The sequence below is a fragment of the Sinohyriopsis cumingii genome, chromosome 1, assembly GCF_028554795.1.
Source record: "Sinohyriopsis cumingii isolate HCF-2022 chromosome 1, ASM2855479v2, whole genome shotgun sequence".
Lineage (NCBI taxonomy): Eukaryota > Metazoa > Mollusca > Bivalvia > Unionida > Unionidae > Sinohyriopsis > Sinohyriopsis cumingii.
The window spans coordinates 60,809,496-60,831,632 of NC_142961.1; the positions used below are offsets into that span (position 1 = coordinate 60,809,496).

Below are 22,137 nucleotides of genomic sequence, written 5' to 3' on the forward strand. Positions count from 1 at the left end.
TTTCTAAATAAACAAGGTGCTGATCTGACATCCATTATGGTAACCATGGCAGCGATCTTATAAATCTTTGTATCACAGCTTGACTTGAACAGAGTCAATGATGTCCAGTTTGTCTTTTAAAAATAGGTCCCAATCTGACATCCAACGATATTTAAAATCTTATCATTCCTGAAAAGAGTTTACTATCTTGAAATACTATCTCTATTCTGTAAATAAATATAACTATATGGGGTTTTCGCCAATAAACTTCCTGTAATATCTAGCTGGTGCGAAATGAGAATAGTACTTGTCATGCATCCAATATGGATGATGCGACGACGGTCTTAAACACGTTTTGTCACTATTGAATTGATGAGCATTATGATCTGGAGTTTTCAACAAAAGACATCTAACGATATCTCGTTTGTCCTAAATGAAAACGGTGCCAAGCTGACACCCGGCATACGAACCGTAGCAGCTACTTTTGAAAATCCTGTTATCGCCGAAGGTTGATGCTGTGTGTCAGAAACAAACAATAAATACCTTGTTTGGTTGGGCAGAGCCCACTCTAAGACATTTTGCCTTGCAGGCTTTCGTGTTGTCCATGAAGCCGTCCATAAAATGGAAAGCTACCTGACACAACTCGTTATCGCTGAAGAATTTGAAAATCGCTGAAGAATATCAGAGATGGTTTCAACACTCGACAATTTAAAGGAAGAAATAGTCTTATCTCAAATTCCTGATATTTGTTTCGTCCACCTAAGGACTCTCGTTTCAAAGTGGTTTTATTAATAATTGTATCTGGTACACTCTTCATGCTGTTATCATTGAGAGTATTTTTTGACTGGTTAATTTTTCAGTCTTGAACCATTCTCTTGAAGATGTTCTAGCGTGGCACAGATTGTTTCCCCGATGATCCTTTCCTGTTTTTGTCTTTTTTTTTTTTTGTTTCCTTTATTTTTTTTAACTTAATCTCTTTATTGTGTGTGTGAGAGAGAGAGAGAGAGAGAGAGAGAGAGATCTGGATTTTTAACGTAGCATTAACAATTTTTCAGTCATACCGCTACGATGTCTGCAGTGTAGCAGTTTATAGTCTAGCACTGGGGCATCATGCCGCAGACATATATCATGATGTCCCACCCAGTCACATTATCCTGACACCAGGCCAACCAGTCCTAACACTAAGCTCTCAATGCTGAGCGCCAAGCGAGGCAGCTGTTAGTAACATGTTTGTAGTCTTTTGATATGACTCGGCCGGGGATCGAACCAACGACATACTGCATTCGAGGCGGACGCTGTAACCACTAGGCCGCCGGAGCGGTTCTCTATTTTGTTGGATAAAGTGAAGAATGTGCCACTTAAATGGGATTCATTGTGATATGTCTGCATAAATGAGGCTACGTTTTTAAGATTTAAATTTACTGTATACGTCATTGTTCAAGCAATATTCACTGAATTATTACCCCTTACTTTTCTTTGGCTTGCGAGTTGGCGGCTGAGAAACCTTCCCAACTGTTAATATGCGATTCAGTTGATTGGTCACGAGGTTGGTGTGTATTTGTGTTGTTAGAATTGATGTCTATGTAATATCTGGTACGTTGCAGAGTTTGTTGACCACAAATCTTTATATTTCGTTTTTATTTGGATCCTAGCTGGACAACATTACTACCACAACACTCATATCGCATTTTAGTTCAGTGGTTGTGGGGCAATAGATTGAATGTAAGGTAAGTTTAGTACATTGAGCGTTCAGCAGCCAAGTATACGATGGTTCCTGCAGAGTAAATAATAAACCATACCTAATCCAATAGGATAGTGATACGTTACATTTACTGAGTAATCACCTGAAAGCAAAATCGAAGAATCCAAAACTAAAATTCCCGAAAAAGACAAAATAGTGGATACTTTGAACTCGTTACATTGCGACAAATTTGGTATTCCACTTCAACAAGAAGACTGTGTTGTACCTATCGTGCCTGCCGGCAGCCAATTTAACTGTCTGAAACAACAGAAACGTATCAGGTTGCAACAATGATGCATATATACCACACCCACCCCAAACCTTTGTCCCATATAACATCCTCAACTCAAAACCTTGAATGGGGAACATGTTCTGAAGGACATTGATGAATTCAACTAAACATTTAAACGACCTATTCTCCTAAAAATCAAAAGAAGAAACAGAATGAATACCTTCTTATTAATACCCACTTTTGTTCAAAAAAAGAAAAGAGTGATTGGACCTATAATTTAAAAAAAAACTCTAGTGCTAAACTGGACTCTTTCATTTTTGTCAGCAACAAGTGACATTGCCGAACGCCCAAGTACTGTAACCTAAATAAGAGAGAAATGGATGTACTACAATAATTAAAACACAAAACATTGTCATTAAGCTAGCCGGTAAAGAGTCTGCTGTTCTTGTATTGGACAGAAAGTTACATAAGCGAGGCAAACGGGCAACTACAGGAAGAAGGATTCCACAAGCAATTGGGACTTAGCCCGATCACAGAATACGCGAGAAGCGTTATACCTCTCACTGACTAAATGTTTGACGAAGGGGCCTGGATGAAACAAAAAACAAAAAAAATTACAAAGGTTTACCCTCAAGAATTCCACTGCACGCAGGCGTTACATCTTACCCAATATACATAAACTATGCACGCAGGTGTTAAACCTACCCAAGATACATAAACTATGCACGCAGGCGTTACAACCTACCCAAAATACATAACTATGCACGCAGGCGTTACAACCTACCCAAAATACATAAACTATGCACGCAGGCGTTACAACCTACCCAAAATACATAACTATGCACGCAGGCGTTACATCCTACCCAAAATACATAAACTATGCACGCAGGCGTTACATCCTACCCAAGATATATAAACTAGAAAATTCTGGGAGGCCAAGTTATGGTAATAGTCACGGAATGAATAAAATTTCTAAATACCTCTACTTTCACACGAGACTTCATATCTAAACACTTCCCTTCTTATCTTCAAGATAGTATCGATTTCCTTTACAAAAGTGAACATCGTGAATCTTTTCCACCCAACAATCTCTTTGCTTTAGTAGATTTAACTTCCCTGTACACTAAAATTCCACATGGGAATAACAGCATGACAAACATGACCGGAGAAGAAAGCACCAAATTGTTATTTTGTAAAACTATCGAAACTAGTTCTAAAATAAAATAACTTTGAATTTAGCGGAAAACACTACCTGCAAATTAATGGCACAGCAATGGGTTTCCATTTATTACGGGATCAACACTAAGGTCACTAATGTTCGACTCCCTGAACAGAGACAAGTTTGGTACTGCGCTGCCATTATGGTGATCTCATTTTGCTGCTGGCTTGGCCGTCCTTAAAAACTCACCTCTTGTAATAAAATATGTAAATCTGACGTGTTTCACTTGCGTCATATGTGCATAAGTTTATTTTTGTCCTTTGGTAGATTAGGTGTGATATTTTCGTAGCAATTTGACATAAACTAGGGCTTTTTCAGCATTGGAATATTCCAAAGTTTGCCATTTTGCAACGCCACCGTTAAAGTCTGCTTCCTTGAGCTAATAAATATTTACAGCCAGAAAAAATATCTTTAACAATGTATCACATGTGGCAAAAACAAGAAAATATTTTATTTTCTCACAGTTAATAAATTTCTGAATGGAATATATTTACATCAGCTACTGCAAAAGTAGTATAAATAAAGCTTTCGAGAGATTCGCCTTAACGTTACGTACAATTATTTTCAGTTGTTCATACCATTAACGCGTAAAAAACGTGTTTCCTTATTTGTAAACGCATGCCTACTTAATGTGACTTGACACTACTGTATCTAACATATAGTAAGCAGAGTATACCAATATGTCTTAATAGGCAGGGGTATTACACAGAACCTTTACGATTTAAATTCCTCATGATATACGAAAAAGCCCTTTCGAATCAAAGAGTTTGGCTAATACCAAAATAATCTTTGTATGTTTTGGGGGACATTCACGTGATTCTGATCAACATCGATTTTGTATATGCAAAGACAAACTGAATAAATTATTTCTAATTTTTATATCTATTTGTGTATTCCGTTAAAATTGTTCAATCCAGAGCTTAAGCTTCTTTCCTTCTGTCAGTCAGTAAGATTCATAGCCTGCCTTGAATACAGTTTATGTAAATAGTTAAAATTGAAGTAATTAAAATGTACCAATTTAAGTTGTATCAAATAGCTCATGACCTGTACTTCGCAAAATAATTAATAGTGTGACAGTCTTCAAGTGACCTCTTAAGCAAATGCATTTTTCTAACAAACTAACAAAGCATACTTTTGTGTTGTTTTTTTTCCACAGCTCATTACTTGTACTTTGTTTCTTTGAAGTTATTAAACTGTCGAATCATCAAATTCAAAGAGCGTAAGTATTGCACCAGTCCTTTGGAATTTTTCTAATGCACAAAGTTCATGAACGTGCAGTTGCTTCGTCGTGATGGATTAAGTTACTGATAGGTCTTTGATGGGACACCTGTTCACAAGATTTACGGCCAACTCGTGCTTTACACGATGAATGTTATTTGTTATTACATTTTGACACGTTGTATCATCACCTTGTTCATAAAATTGACGGCTCAGACTAGAATTAGCATTGTGCCTATGAAAGCCTACTTCTCACCAAACAAATACAAATGGACGGTATTGACTGGAGAGTTATAATAAAATGTTATGTTTCAAAATCTGGGAGGTCCTCTTTCGAGCCGTAAAAGCCCGTATAAAGGTAATTTGTTAAGCATTTGTAAATATGGTAAAAGATGTTTATGCAATATCATCCGTATTCCTTTAATTTATGTCGGCCAGTGAAAAATAGAAGACCATAAACTACTTGCAAGGTAATAATTTTGTAATAGATGAATACGGTTGATAAATGTACCCTTAGATGGTGCGGAGACTTAATCTTTGGTTTCCTTTTAAAGAAATTATTTTGTTTCTTGTACAGTTTTGTGAAAAGCGTCCCTGCCTTTCCCTCGCAACAGCCATCGGTTAATGCAAATATCAAAAGTTCCGGTGTTTATTTGTAATGAGTTATTTTGTTTTTGTTTGTTTGTATTTTATTTGATTTTGGGGGGTAGGGTTTTTTTTACCGATCACTTCCATTTAAGCTTAATGGGATTGCAGAGACTACATGCAAGACCGATGTTCTCTCATGGTCATAGACAATTTTATGTTTTGCCACAAATTTTTACTTTGTTCAAATTACAATCAGGAGATATCCTAGAGAGATCTTAGCAAGTCATCACAATCAACATTTTAAAGGCGACAAGAATTTAGAACTCTTCTGTGACACTCTTGATATATATGCATGTCCGCCATGCCAGTTGGCGTAAGGATAGTATCAAACTTGTATAGTAAATCGCCAGATAGGAGAGGCGCTTTCTGAACTGCTATGGGGTTTAGTGTGTTTCACTTAGAAAAATAATGACAGATTATATCATACACACACGCACGCACGCACACACACACACACACACACGTGTACAAGCGAAAGCGCACATGAACTATTGAAGATAATCCGAAGCCGAATGGTGATAGTTTGTGTCAATAGAAGCGAAACTTGATTAAGTTGTACTCGCTCTCTCCCAATCCTGAGATGCAGACAACTATTATAATGATTTCGCCTGTAATCATTCATATTTTTTTTTTTTTTTTACCGACGTTCGGTTCATTGGCCTGGTTGTCACTGCCAACCGACATCTCGCAGGTGCGCAGCTTATGGAAGGCATCTCAGAAATACAAACACTGAATGCACCAGGATCAATCTTTCTTCATACATACTGAGAGAGAGAGAGAGAGAGAGAGAGAGAGAGAGTTGTTTTACATATATGAAACTGCCTCGGTTTATACAGTTATATTATCCTCTATGCAGGTACTCAAAGATCTTGTGACACACAGATGACTCTAATATTTCACAATTCAGATTCGATTTTTCAAATTAGATGTAGAACCCCGACATCAAAAGGAAACCTTGGAATTGTCTAAAGTCATTTAAAGGTAATATATCTCTTACCAAAGGTTGGAAGATCAATTGCAATTGAATTAGCTCCTAAAGGTAATGAGGTGGAAGAGACAAGCTGAATGAAATATATGCTTTAACTGCGAACATAAAGACATAAAGAGGTCCACGTTTTTATTTTCTCTGGATAATCCATGCTTCCAGTTGTTAAAAACGTTTTTCTGATGTTATCGCACCTTAAGATCTCGATTGATCAACTGAAATTGTAGTACGGATGGCCATTAGGCCTATTTCGTAGTGCGGACTGGCCCAGTCAGTGAGCGTATGCTTGTAGGCTGCAACCCTGTACACTAAACAATTCACCATGTTGGTTCTAGATGTATTCTTTGTCAAAAAAGTTGTGTTGCCCAGATAAAGGGACAGTGGGCATGTAAGTTCAGGTTTGTCAAATAATAAACTATTGACTGTGGGAAATTCCAGTCCATTTGGCACTTTTATTTCTGTCCTTTTACCAACAGACTGAGTTAAATATGGAAGTTACAACTATTTTTACGTCTCGTGAAGGTTATTCACAAATATGATCCTATTATATTTAATCGATAGATTCGATATGATATCTCGTCTGCTCTTATTTGTTACTGTTTTGTTCATTGCTTATAAAACGTTACTCTCTGCTTCAAACTTTTCCAAACAATTTTTGTTTGTATTGTGGGGTTGGGGGAGGGTGGAGTTTGTTTGTTCAATCTTCAATCTTGAAACATAGTGGTTTTGAACGATCAGAATTCTTTCTTTCCACTACTCGTCAAAACTAATTTCTTCTATGCACTTTGCCTTGAGTGGTGGAAACTACTGTGAACTGGACTCCAACTACTTCTGGCATAATCCACACTCTTGGGTTGGGGATGTGGAGGGGTGGTAGTGGTAAGGAGAGAGAGCGAAGAGTTGAATATTTATGATAACTTTCGTATTTTGAATCAAAATAATAATTCGCAATATATGGTAAGAAACCCAAGACGATCAATTATTTATGTAGACATCTAAAAACTGAAGACCTAATCATGTACTCGGAATTGAAGAATGTGTTGTGTTTTAAAACGGTATATTTCTACTTAGGTCTTTTGGTATCTTTGGATTTTACAACGACATACAAAAACATTGCACAAATTTTGAAGATATTTCACACATGTAAAAGTAAAACATTTTCGTTCATTCTGTTTTCTATTTTAGGAGTACTCGTTCCCTATGACATTGCTAAAAGGCCGAAAAAAAACTGTGATCGAATGTGTCATTTGTCCTCATCACTGTGATGAGTGATAGACACGCTTTGTACTCTCTGCATCTGACATATGTCAAAATCTGGATTATAATCAAGAAAACAAACTATTGCGAACTCCTTGTTGCCTTTTACTACTGGATTATAATCCTTAAAAAAAAATTATTTAAAATTCCTGTTCCCTTTTGTTGACTGTTTATCTGACATTTTTTCTTTTCTTTTCATTTTACTCTTTTTCCGCTGTTAATTATCTTGTGGTTGTTCCTCATTTCTCTGGTTACTAATAATGATTTGTACATCGCAATCATCGGAAATATCCGCAACAATGAATATCACAAGACTACCATCGTATGATATCGTACACTATGTGTGCGTTCAGTTGCTTGTTATCGTTTCCTTGGGTTTGTTCCTTTCCTTGTACTCCGATTAAAATTATAAGTTCTTCTTGGTGCGGATGATGCACTTCATCATATTTCCTCTAACAAATTTAAGCTTTGATGTCTGTAACTACATAAGGTGAATCTGAAAGTACTCATTTAAAAATAAGACTGAACCTTGTTTTCCAAAAATCAAGATCTTTCCAGACTAAAGTCACGACCAAAGTAAGAAAAACGAATAAAGAAAGAAAAAAGTAAACTTCTTCCACCCAACTGAAGCAAACAAATAAGATGGATGTTACAAATCAAGATTTTGCGTTTGTTGGGCTATTGCCTGTATCCATAATGAACAACCATAAGCATTGCTTATGTCCTCATGCTACAAATAAAGCCTTTACGTACCTATTTTGTCTTAAAGTGTGCACGATTTTTATACACAAACTCTTTATCTATTACACGCATACACTCCAACACAATAAAATTATTTGCCTCAGGCAATAATTCTGTGTAATCATTTTCTCGTTTTTTTCTTCTTCCTTCATGTACTCTTCTTTTTTTTGTTTGTTGTTTATTTCTTTCTTTCTTGCTCTGTCTGTTTGTATGCCTCTCTCTCTCTCTCTCTCTCTCTCTCTATATATATATATATATATATATATATATATATATATATATATATATATATATATATATATATATATATATATATATATATATATATATATATATATATATATATATGATGTTGTACATAATTGTAAATTATATCGTTTCTAAATATAACAATGGTTTTTACATCCGGGCTTCGCCGCTCAGTTGAAGTCGACGCAGATACATAATAACGTTTCTATCAGATTCGAGAATGAGGAGGAACCATTATCTCTAAAACGATATCATTGTGTTACATTTATTAAAAGGTCATCCGTACAGTTAATTCATCTGAACTGAGTCAGCCTGTTTAGCCCTACTCATGTGTGTAATTTATATTGTTAGGGTTCGATGTGTTTGCACTGCAAACAAAGAGAACACACCTAAATATTAATCCTACTGATGACCTGTGTATACTTCGGTTCTTCAACTGCATCTTTCGAGAAGTTTTGTTCCCACCTAAAGGCATTTAAAACAAGTACGCTCGTGCCGACTGACAGCATTTAAAAGCAATGGGCAAATTTCATTGATGTCCCGCATGTATGGATAAACTATGTACCACTCGTTCAGAAACTGCATTAGATATTTCTGCGAGACAAAATATGATTCGGATGCATTTCAACACATTAATGTAGTGCAAAACCATACATTTTGTTCGTCAGAAATTCCTCTGCAAAAACGAAACCCAATCTATTGACTGTAGGGTTCACCAAGACAAAATGGATTATTCGTAACTTCCATGTCAATTCATGTCTCGTAAATAGCCAGAGTGATCTGCATAGGTGATGTTGGCCTACCTGTCGTTCTGAAGATATAATTGAATTTATAGTACACTAGTTATCAACCTATATTTCCAGTTTTAAAATGAGAATAAATACTACTTTTCGCTGCGGGAATTTATATTTTTGTTTCAACGTGCGTTATTTGTACCTTCAGGAGTAAGTTTTGGTGCCTAATGTCGCTATTAACTAGGATTAAGGATTATCCATAAAGTGTGGATATCTTCGAGCAACAGCGAATCATAACTCGAACGAATATGTAAGTTCTATTTGACATTAAGACGATCGCCGTGTCTTCATGTCTATCAATTTCAGACCAGAACTGTGGACGGATTGGAAATAAAGAGAGACTCTACTGCAATATTGTATGTCTTGATGGCACTCCAAAGACCGTATTGAAAACGTATATACAAGTCTTAATGGTACTCCAAACACCGTCTTGAAAACTTATGTACAAGTGACAAGTCTGAATGGCACTCCAAACACCGTCTTGAAAACTTATGTACACGTCTTAATGGCACTCCAAACACCGTCTTGAAAACTTATGTACAAGTCTGAATGGCACTCTAAACACCATCTTGAAAACTTATGTACAAGTCTTAATGGCACTCCAAACACTGTCTTGAAAACTTATGTACAAGGTCTGTCATCATCATCATCATCATCTTATTCTTCTTTTTCTATCGATTTCAACCCCTTTAAAGATCATGTGAAAACAAATTCGAGGTATATCTGTGGTAAAGCCTTAAAAGCGTGTTCCGAATAATATTTAAAAAAAGGAAGCATAGCCAGAAAATTAGTGATCTGTTTTTTCAATGACTCCGGCCATCAATTCCCAAAAATGAACTACTGTAAAGCTGGAATGAGACACACGAATTATAACCTACAACGTGCAATTAAACTGACTTAACACACAAGTTTTCAGTTAGACTCGTCCCCTACTGCTTATAGAAAATGCATCGCTCATTCTCACCTTTGAAGCTTGCCTGTATAAGAAATGGATTTTTTTATATTATATATTACTTCAAAGTCAATTTATACAAAACTGTTAAGTGCTACCTATACGAAAGGATCCCGACATGGTGATGAATATATAAGCAACGAGGAGATACCTCCAGCTGGGATATTAAACGTGCAGATTTAACACACTGATGGTTATAATTGAAATTAAGACATACTTTAATATCAAGTAGAAATGACTCCGAGCTCCTTTGCTGATTTATGAGCTTGCAGAGACAGCGACACCAATGTCCGAATATGTTTGTCGGCTAATCGCATGATTCATTGCTCCCTTTTAAGATCTTAAATGAATTTTATTTCGTCATAGCTTCCTGTTTGTCTGTTCATGTTTAGCTCGTGAAAGTTTTAATGTAAACGTTCTTTGGTAACAATGCAGGTTAAGTCTACTATTTATAAATGTAATATATATTACATTTAAATAAGTTTACAGTTGGGTGTTATTGTCTTTGATTTAAATAAATGAAATATGTAATCCCATCTGGTTACTCAATACTTGCACTTTGCACAAGTATTTATGACTTTTTAATTCCCAATGTGCTTTATAAACAACTTATTAGCGACTAAAAGTCCTTTCTCTCTCTCTCTCTCTCTCTCTCTCTCACTCTCTCTCTCACACACACACACACACACACACGCGCGTGCGCGCGGATCATGATATTGTTCCCATGAAAGTTAATAGAAAGTAATTTAATTATAATTTAAATTCTGCACTCTTTCATTTATAACACCAAATTTTGGTCAGTATCAGAGTTTACATTATTCCATTTCATGCTTGCATTATCTTTTCTTGCCTTGAATTTTCATTGGTTTGTCTTTGCATCTGTTTGTTTGTCTATCAGACTTTACTAATGTACGTATGTGCATATGCCAATGATCAGTGTATTGTTAATGGTTAAAATGTGACTTTACTAATGTACGTATGTGCATATGCCAAATGATCAGTGTATTGCTAACGGTTAAAATATGACTTTACTAATAATTTACGTATGTGCATATGCCAAATGATCAGTGTATTGTTAATGGTTAAAATGTGACTTTACTAATAATGTACGTATGTGCATATGCCAAATGATCAGTGTATTGTTAATGGTTAAAATATGACTTTACTAATAATGTACGTCTGTGCATATGCCAAGTGATCAGTGTATCGTTAATGGTTTAAATATGACTTTACTAATGTTCGTATGTGCATATGCCAAGTGATCAGTGTATCGTTAATGGTTTAAATATGACTTTACTAAGGTACGTATGTGCATATGCCAAGTGATCAGTGTATTGTTAATGGTTAAAATCGGACTTTACTAATGTACGTATGTGCATATGCCAAACGATCAGTGTATTGTTAATGGTTAAAATGTGACTTTACTAATGTACGTATGTTCATATGCCAAGTGATCAGTGTATTGTTAATGGTTAAAATGTGACTTTACTAATGTACATATGTGCATATGCCAAACGATCAGTGTATTGTTAATGGTTAAAATGTGACTTTACTAATGTACGTATGTGCATATGCCAACTGATCAGTGTATTGTTAATGGTTAAAATGTGACTTTACTAATGTACGTATGTGCATATGCCAAGTGATCAGTGTATTGTTAATGGTTAAAATGTGACTTTACTAATGTACGTATGTGCATATGCCAAGTGATCAGTGTATCGTTAATGGTTAAAATATGACTTTACTAATGTTCGTATGTGCATATGCCAAGTGATCAGTGTATCGTTAATGGTTTAAATATGACTTTACTAAGGTACGTATGTGTATATGCCAAGTGATCAGTGTATTGTTAATGGTTAAAATCGGACTTTACTAATGTACGTATGTGCATATGCCAAGTGATCAGTGTATTGTTAATGGTTAAAATGTGACTTTACTAATGTACATATGTGCATATGCCAACTGATCAGTGTATTGTTAATGGTTAAAATATGACTTTACTAATGTACGTATATACATATGCCAAGTGATCTGTGTATCGTTAATGGTTTAAATATGACTTTACTAATGTACGTATGTGCATATGCCAAGTGATCAGTGTAGTGTTAATGGTTAAAATCGGACTTTACTAATGTACGTATGTGCATATGCCAAATGATCAGTGTATTGTTAATGGTTAAAATCGGACTTTACTAATGTGCGTATGTACATATGCCAAATGATCAGAGTTAGTATTATTTTCGATAATAGTAACAGTAGTATTAGTAGTAGTTGTTGTTGTTAGGGAAGAAGTACTAATAGTGGTAATACTAATGGTGTTTGCAGCAGTTTGTCACTTTGAAGGTCAGAGCCATCTTCGTTAATTCCTATTCTCATATTGCTCTATTTTGTTATCAATCATTTATTTTGTTATCGAACTCATCAGTGATTAAATGTTTGCCAATTCAAGTCAAAATAATATCAAATTGTTGGTCATTTTATAACACATTACTCAACATTATGAAAATAATGAGTATTCATAACCCAATACGACACATTATGGAAATAATGAGCATACATAGCACAATTTGACAACATTATGTATACATAGCACAATACGACACATTATGGAAATAATGAGCATACATCACACAATAAGGCACATTATGGTAATAATGAGTATACATAGCACAATACGACACATTGTGGCAATAATGAGTTTACATAACACAATACGACACATTATGGAAATAATGAGCATACATCACACAATAAGGCACATTATGGTAATAATGAGTATACATAGCACAATACGACACATTGTGGCAATAATGAGTTTACATAACACAATACGACACATTATAGAAATAATGAGCATACATAGCACAATTTGACAATATTATGTATACATAACACATTACGTCACATTATGTAAATAATGAGCATACTTAACACAATTTGACAACATTATGTATACATAGCACAATACGACACATTATGGAAATAATGAGCATACATCACACAATAAGGCACATTATGGTAATAATGAGTATACATAGCACAATACGACACATTGTGGAAATAATGAGTTTACATAACACAATTACGACACATTATTTAAATAATTAGAATACATAACACAATTTGACAAAATTATAGACAACGAGTATATAACACAATAGGACACATTATAGAAATAATGAGTGCTTCCCACAATACGACAAATGATAGAAATACTGAACACAATATGAAACTTTGTATAAATACTGTTTACATTGCACAACACGACAAATGATAGAAATACTGAGTATATAACACAAAAGGACACATTAGAGAAACACTCAGTAGATAAAACAATACGACATATTATAGAAATACTGAGAAAATAACAATAGGACACATAATAGACAAACTGAGTATATAACACAATATGTCACGTTATAGAATACTGAGTATATAACACAACACGACTCATTGTAGAAATGCTGAGTACACAGCACAATATGACATATTCTAGAAATAGCGACCATATAACATAATACGACACAATATATAAATAGTGGGTATGTAAAAGAAAGATTGAAAACAACAAGCTTTGAAAAATTTAACAAATAATTTGTTTCCCTGAAAAACGCTGCAAAAATGAAACAATGAGGACTCACGGTTTTAAGAATCAAATCCAAAATTAATCCAAGAATAATCCATGAATTAAATTTTAGAAGTCCTAATAATGAAATGTTCTAATGAATTCAAGTTCGAGACCTGGCGAAGAATCCAGGATGGAAGGCAATGACATATACTGTATCCTTTGTGGTGTTGTAAGGTCTACAGTTCTGTGTTATTCACAAACAAATAAATCCATTGTTTGAATTAATGAAATATCTTTGTCCAAGAATTCTGTATGAGTACTCAAATTTTTCCAGGAAAATGAATTATCATTTAGAATCCAAATAATTTTGAATAAAAACTAAATTGCAACTCCAACCGACACAACAGACACTTTCTAGTGTAAAATAAAAGCTCCGACTGAGAAAAATCTCTAAAAACAAAAATTATACAGAAACTTGAAACGCAAATAATTCCCGGATGAGGGTCAACATTCCAGAGCCTTCCATAGCCTTCGACAAGTATTTTCGTATAAATGAATTAATGAAATATCTTTGTCCAAGAATTATGTATGACACAGTATGACCTTGCCAAAAACCATTCATTTTACTCTAAGAATATGATAAAAATAAAAGATTGTTTGCTTCTCTCATTCATTTCTAAATAAAGGATGGGAACTAAGTCAGCTTTAGGTGTTTAAAGATTTTAAGATTTTAAAACTTATAAACAATTAAATTAAATCAAATATCAATTAAATCAAATATACATAACACTGAGTACATAACCTAATATGATATATTATAGAAATACTGGATACATGACACAAAACGACACATTATCGAAATACTGGATGTATAACACAGTACAACCCATCATAGACATCCTAAATATGTAACACAATACCACACACTGTAGAAATACCGAGTACATAACACTATGCAACACCATATAGAAATACTGAGTTTAACATATTACGATACATTATGGAAATAGTGAGCATGTGACCCAAAAGGACACATTGTAGAAATACTGAGTACATGACACAATGCGACTCATTATAGAAATACTGGATACATGACACAATACGACACATTACCGGTATACTGGATATACAACACATAACGACCCATTATAGATATACTGAGTATGTAAAGCAATACCAGACATTGTAGAAATAATGAGAACATAAAACAATACGGCACATCATAGAAATAATGAGCACACAACGCCATACGTCACATTATAGAAACACCGACTACATGACACAGTAGGATACATGATATAAATACTGAGTACATAGCACAACACTAATCATTATAGAAATGCTGATTATATCATACAAAACTACACATTGTATAACTGCTGAGTACATAACACAATACTACACATTGTACAAAAATGCTATGCATGTAATAATGTAATAAATTTGGAGCATGCGCATTTGGTTATAGTGCCCCGTTTTAAGGAAATCTTAGATTTTTGTGATTACTTGTACGATTATTGGAATTCGGTGCAATGGAAATATTCCTTAGCCCGAAATAATAGCCAATTACTAGGAGCAAACGTCACGGAGTGAAGTGTTAGTGAGTTTCCATGATCCCTTGGTTCACTTTTAGTGAATTCAGGTCAAAACCGCATGAGATTGTCCCTGTCGTACCATAGTCCCTATTAAAATCTAGCGGTGTACATTGATAGTGTGACTGCAGTGGCAGTATTTACGATAGGAAACCGGTAAATTAAACAATGGAATCAATAAGAAGGGACTTGGCAGATATCGTTTATGGGACTATGGTGGCAAATGTGATGCAGTTGTATTGGCGAAATGTGCCTTGAAACCATGAATTGACTGGCCTAAGGTGGCGTAGTTAATATAGTTCCCTTGTTAGGGGATAGATGTATAGTTTCTACGGCGTGAACTGCTGACGGTACAGAAAGCTGATGAAGATAAACCATGCAGATGTACGGTTGATGTATATTTGGCAAGTTGTGAGATTTGTGGTCTTGCATTTATTAGAGCAAAAATTTATGTATAGAATGGACACGTCGGGCTTCCCAATTTACAAGTGATTTTGTATAGAAGTCTTTGGTAATTTGGGGTAAACTTGTGACTTCTAACAGGAATCGCGCCAGGGTTTGACACCGCTTGGTCAAGCAAATACATCTGGCTTGTAACAGTACAATATGGCACATCATAGAAATACTGCGTTTCTAACACCATTCCACACATTATAGAATAACTTGATTTTTAACAATTTATCGTACATTATAGAAATACTGAATAAGTAACAATATGCAACACATTATCCAACATCAACAGGATCTAAGCACACAACTGACTAAAATTAAATTCCCCAATGTGCTCGAAAATCAGCTTGAACTTAAGTACAAGTCATATAGGCGTTCAGCACCGACTATTTCAGTAATGGGTATAATATTTTATAATTTGATTACACACATGTTTAATCGGAAATTGTTTATTTTATTTCGATACTCATATATCCATATTTCTTGGAATGTCATTATTTACACCCCCTAATAAAAACATAACGGCAAAGTCAATTGTAAAGTACGTGAACATCTTTGGACGAAGTCAGCCTTACGATTTATTTGAATGTTTTTATTTACACCCCCCAATAAATACATAACGGCAAAGTCAATTGTAAAGTACGTGAACATCTTTGGACGACGTCAGCCTAAAGGTGTCTTACTGTCCAAACCAGATTGAATGTCACATACCTGGATGTCCCCATAAGAGTTGCAGGTGTTAAATAGAAAATCGTACTACTATGTCGTTTATTATGATAGGCCCGACGTCCTGTTTTGGTTGACCCAGTATGATACCTGGCAACCATTCTACACGTACATAGCAAATAAGATAGAAGATTATTAATTACACTGATCATTTGGCAATTAATAAAGATCAATAAATGAATTTCTAAGTGAGAGACACAGAGGACTGATCAAAGAAGACGGTCTAATTCTAGTTTGTCGATTTAGCACTGAATTATAGCAATACCAAACGCCTTTCTAAATAACGAAGATGTTTGACATAATTGTTGCTATTTCCATTTGAAAGCTAAACCGTATCTACAGTATGTACTAAAACCGACACTTTCTTATCAGTTCCTTTCATGCATCACTTGCAAGGACTGTGATTAATGTGCCCTTTAATTTAGTTTAGCATATCATAATTCGTTTATTTATTCTTCTGTTTTTCAGAGATTTACGATTTAACAATATAAAAGACATTCTACCAGGGACTTTTGCAGAGATGAAGAACTTAAATACGTTGTAAGTACAATTGTATTGCACATTGACTTGCAGAGGTGTATATATTTACTTACACTACATTGACTTATAGATTTGCATAGATTTACTTACAATGCTTTATACATTTACTTACGAAGGTGTATACATTTACTTACAGAGGTGTATATATTTACTTACAGATTTGTATATATTTACTTACAGAGGTGTATACATTTACAGAGGTGTATACACTTGCTTACAGAGGTGTATACATTTACTTACAGTGGTGTATATATTTCCTTACACAGGTGTATACATTTACTTACAGAGGTGTATACATTTACTTACAGAGGTGTGTACATTTGCTTATATAGGTGTAAACTATGTACTTACAGAGGTGTATACATTTCCTTACAGAGCTATATACATTTGCTTACAGAGGTGTATACGTTTACTTACAGAAGTGTGTAGATTTACTTACAGAGGTATATAGATGTACTTACAGTGGTGTATACATTTACTTACATGTGTGTATATATTGACTTCCACAGGTGTATACATTTACTTCCACAGGTGTATACATTTACTTACAACAGTGTATAGATTTACTTATAGATTTGTATATATTTACTTTCCGAGGTGTATACATTTACTTACAGATGTGTATGCATTTACTTACATTGGTGTATACATTTACTTACAGTAGTGTATACATTTGCTTACATTAGTGTAATCATTTACTTACAGTAGTGTATACATTTACTTACAGTAGTGTATACATTTACTTACAGTAGTGTAATCATTTGCTTACAGTAGTGTATACATTTACTTACAGGAGTATATACATTTACTTACAGTAGTGTATACATTTACTTACAGTAGTGTATACATTTACTTACATTAGTGTAATCATTTACTTACAGTAGTGTACACATTTACTTACATTAGTGTAATCATTTTCTTACAGAGGAACATTTCCTTACAGAGGTGTATACATTTCCTTACAGAGGTGTATACATTTCCTTACTAAACTGCTTTATTAGTTATTAAATGTAGTTGAAACATTAAATGTTAATTTTATTTAACAGTGGTACAATACACTTTTGGCAATGTGAGTTGATTTGGGTTTTTCATCGTGTGATCTTACAATCTTCCAAGCATTCATATGTGTGACAATCGCATTTTGAACAGAATATTGCATACAATTTCCATATATGTAACAAATGAATATCGTATCCCACACTGAATACATTCGTTGCAATGTTGATGAGGCAATGTGTTTCAGTACAAGTCAAGATTATTGCTCACTATACCCAAACACAGAACTTAAGTTCTGTCCATTTTTTGCTAAGTAGTGATGCATCTATACAGCTAACAATGGAGTTTTTCAAGAATGTTAACGAACTTCGAGTGTCAAACTTGTTTGTAATACTAAATTCTGTTTTGGAAAACAACTATTTAACGACAGATACCGTACGGTATGGAGACCGCTCCGGTAGCCTAAGAGGTTAGAGCGTCATCATAACTGTCGGGAGGTCGTGGGTTCGAACCCCGGATGAGTCATATCAAAGACTTATAAAAATGATACTTGCAGCTTCCTTGCTTGGCGCTCAGTATTAAGAGGTTAGTGTTAGGACTGGTCGGCCTGGTGTCAGGCTCATGCGACTGGGTGAGACATCATGCAACATATCTGCAGCATAATGACCCGGTGCTAAATGTCACTATAAGCTGTCAAATTGCGGACATCGTAGAGATATCAGTGAAAAATTGTTGAAGCTACGAAAAAACTCCAAATCACACACACACACACACACACCGTACGGTATGGTATGAAACAATTGCAATCTCTTATCACAATATCATATGTTCGACATAATACTATAGGAGGTCATGACTACTTACTTGGTTAGCATTTCATCTTAATGTACCCATTAATTGGGATAAAATTTATGTCAGTCAGCATCTTTTTTACATTAATGACATGTATCATTTTGTGCACATTGTTAAATCTTACTTGAATTATTGATAAAACCTCAGTTATCATGATTTATAATTCCTTAAACTTTCTCGAGCTGACAGTACAGAAGATAATGCATACCGGCCCTAGGGCAGGGCGAACGAGGCAACCGCCTTGGGCCCAGCGCTTTCAGGAAATCAACTCCACAATGCAAATTTTTTGCTTGGGGCCCGGCGTTCATCGCTTGCTGCCTTGGTCCCCGCACATCCTAGGGCCGGGCCTGAGATAATGGTAATGTGACGTAATACCGACATTTGTCTGTTCTAATACTAAATCAATGATTATCTTGATGACGTAGTTTCCTCTAAATACAGACATTTCTGCACCAAAACAAACATGTACTTTTTATCAGAAAGCGAATGATAATTAAAAATATCAGTCGCAGAACGTATTTTGGGAACTGCTCCTTACCTGCAAAGTGTGCATGATTGCGTGATTACACCTACAACAAAGGAAAAATGGTACGTTTTAATTAGCTGATCAAACATGTTTTCTGTTTCACGGTACATATAAACTATTTTCAACCACCCATTAACTCCACATGTTGTAACATCGAGTTTCCTTGTCTAGTTATGCAATCTCCGGAATAATCTCTGACAATATCTAACTACCTAACCGGGCAGCTGTTTATCAAAACCTGCCGCAAGAAAAAGATACTTGCACGCGTGATACCGTTCTCAAGAATTTTAAAACATTTCTGAGCCAAGAAACTTGGATTACGAAGTGTCTGCCTAAATGCAGACGTAGTTACTTGTAACTACTCTTATTTTTTGCAATTTCTTACGGTCTGTTTACGCGTAGAACTTTCACGAAGCTGTTGTAAAGTCATTATAGAGATATTCCATAGCGCAGATACTTGCCCCATGGATACCAACAAAATGTATTTGATGATGCAGTTCTTCCGACGTGGGAGACATTAAAACTTTAGACTACGTCTTATGTGTTTTTGCATAAAGAGAAGTGAACTATTATATATATATATATATATATATATATATATATATATATATATATATATATATATATATATATATATATATATATATATATATTACTAATTCCCCTTTTGAAGTGAAAATATTTATTTATACGAATGCACCAACAGACCAACTAACTAGGCCATGTGCTCGTCCTTAGAACATGATGGAGCAAGCTCAAAGGTAATAACTCGATGTGCCTTGCTCCGTCCTTTTCGTGGGTGAGGGGATAAGCGAATGTCTCAGTGTGTTAGGACGCGGGATCATTAGAGGTAGGTTACAAGGACCATTACTCGCAGCAAGGGTTGATTCCTTCTTTGAACGAATTATGACTCTCAAACCTATCGTCGTGTTATTCTATGCGGATTCCTTTCATATAATCAGGTATCCAAACCAACATTGTGGAGAACCCATGGATAGGATGAAGAGGTGTCACTTGCACTCATATCAGTAATAATGAAGACTTTACAACTGTTTTCATTTCTTTACTAGATAACTCAAGGATCTCAGCCAATCATATTAAAGCATACATAGTAATGTATGCTAATAAATTACGCTTTGTGTTAACACGAAACTATTTTGACCAAACATTAAATAGTTTTCATAAAGCATCGTTAAGTTTCTTAAAACAAGAATGAGTTCACTATCAATGTTCTCCTGTTGTTTTCCGGAACCTAAAGATCACATTCTTCCCCATTCAGTCGTCATCCCCAACCCCATTTTGGCAGACTAGTTGACATCGTTTGCATAGTAAAACAGATGAATTAAATGCATTGAATACGGAAAGATAGATAGAAAGGAAACTAGGCACTTATCTTATAAAGAATATGAGAAATTACACAGATCAAAACGTTTAAGCTAAATTTGCAATATCGTCATAAAACAAATATATGTCTAGGTAAATAATTCAATGGAGATATTGTGTTTAATGATGGTCTCCTGCAACCGTTAAATTCAGTTATTATATAAGTTGCAGTCAAATCAGGTGTTCTGTCTTTATGCACTGTCATATCAAATGCATTTGCCTATCCCGCAATTAGAAAAGACACCCTTTTATGTTTGTGTTATGTGACTTATGAAGAATTTGATGCCCAATAAGTTCAGTGTTATATCCTTTACTTAAGCTAATGACTTCCAAGAAAGTTGAACTAAACAAAATTTCCGGCCCCAGGTAAAGCTAGATACATACCAGATGCATGTTACTTGTATCTGAGATTAATGCGAAAGGACACAGCGTTAGACACCGCATAGATGCTTACCAAGACAAATTCTGTAGTTCAAAAGCGAAATATGTCAAAATCTCACGATACGATACGATACCTGTCGACAGTGATCAGTACAATTGAAACTTAAATTAGAATGCAAGCCAATGAGATATGTTATGTTGTACATCGTTTGGGGCCAACTATTCTCTTTAAATTGAATTAAGATCAACTAAACTCTTGTATTTAAGTTTGGGCTGCTAAAGAGTATCCGAACAAAATAAATACGTAGCTTATTCTTGTTTTAATAAAAGGAAATGAGTTGCTGGCTGGTAAATAGGAAACATTCTTTCCTGTACTGGAGTTCCTATCTGCCGATGACTGTTATGTCTCACAGGAAGTTTCAAAACTTGAATGGCAATGCAATGGGCCATCCCCTTTTAAAGTTGTATAATAATATTACTTTTTTTTAATTCGGCTCTGAGTTTTAGTCATGACAGAATCATGCGATCAGTTGATATATGTAGGAACAACAATGCAATTATTTTTTCGGCATCTATCAGGGCAAGACTCGTTGCCATTGAACATCAATGCATTTTTTATATTCGGCATCTATGAAGGCAAGTCTCACTGTCAGGAAGCATTTTCAGTATGCCTTGTTTCATGTCTATTTAATTTGTATTTGATTGGGGTTTTTCTCCATTATTATAGATTATGTATAATTTGTATTTTGGACTTGACAATGTCCAAAATCAAGTTCAGTGCTCACCTGACAAGGGAAATTGATGTTTTTATTTGTGAACAAATAATGCACAGTTCATTTAATATTTCTCAGGAGTGTGGGTTTAATTATAGGATCATTATCAATAAAGATAAACATGTTTATTTGGATCTAGATTCAGGATCTATGAATTCCCCCATGAAGAACCTGTAGTACCTGATGTTCCTCGTGTTCTTTATGATAGTTTTAGTTACAGATTATATCTATTTACAACTTCGAATTTTCTAGAAATTATTTTTGGACCTACAGCCTGGCCTTACGCTTGTGTCTTAGTATTTTATATAACCCTGTTTACTTGAAACGTTATTCCT

General features: G+C 34.8%; 1 protein-coding gene across 1 annotated transcript in view; it reads left to right on the top strand.

The window, feature by feature from the left end:
* Positions 1 to 22,137, top strand: part of LOC149806956 (peroxidasin-like) — a 116,818-nt gene that overhangs the window by 43,794 nt on the left and 50,887 nt on the right. Inside the window, exon 2 of the mRNA XM_089960114.1 lies at positions 16,820 to 16,891. Coding sequence (XP_089816240.1) covers positions 16,820 to 16,891 — 72 coding nt within the window. The remainder of the gene's footprint in view (positions 1 to 16,819; positions 16,892 to 22,137) is intronic.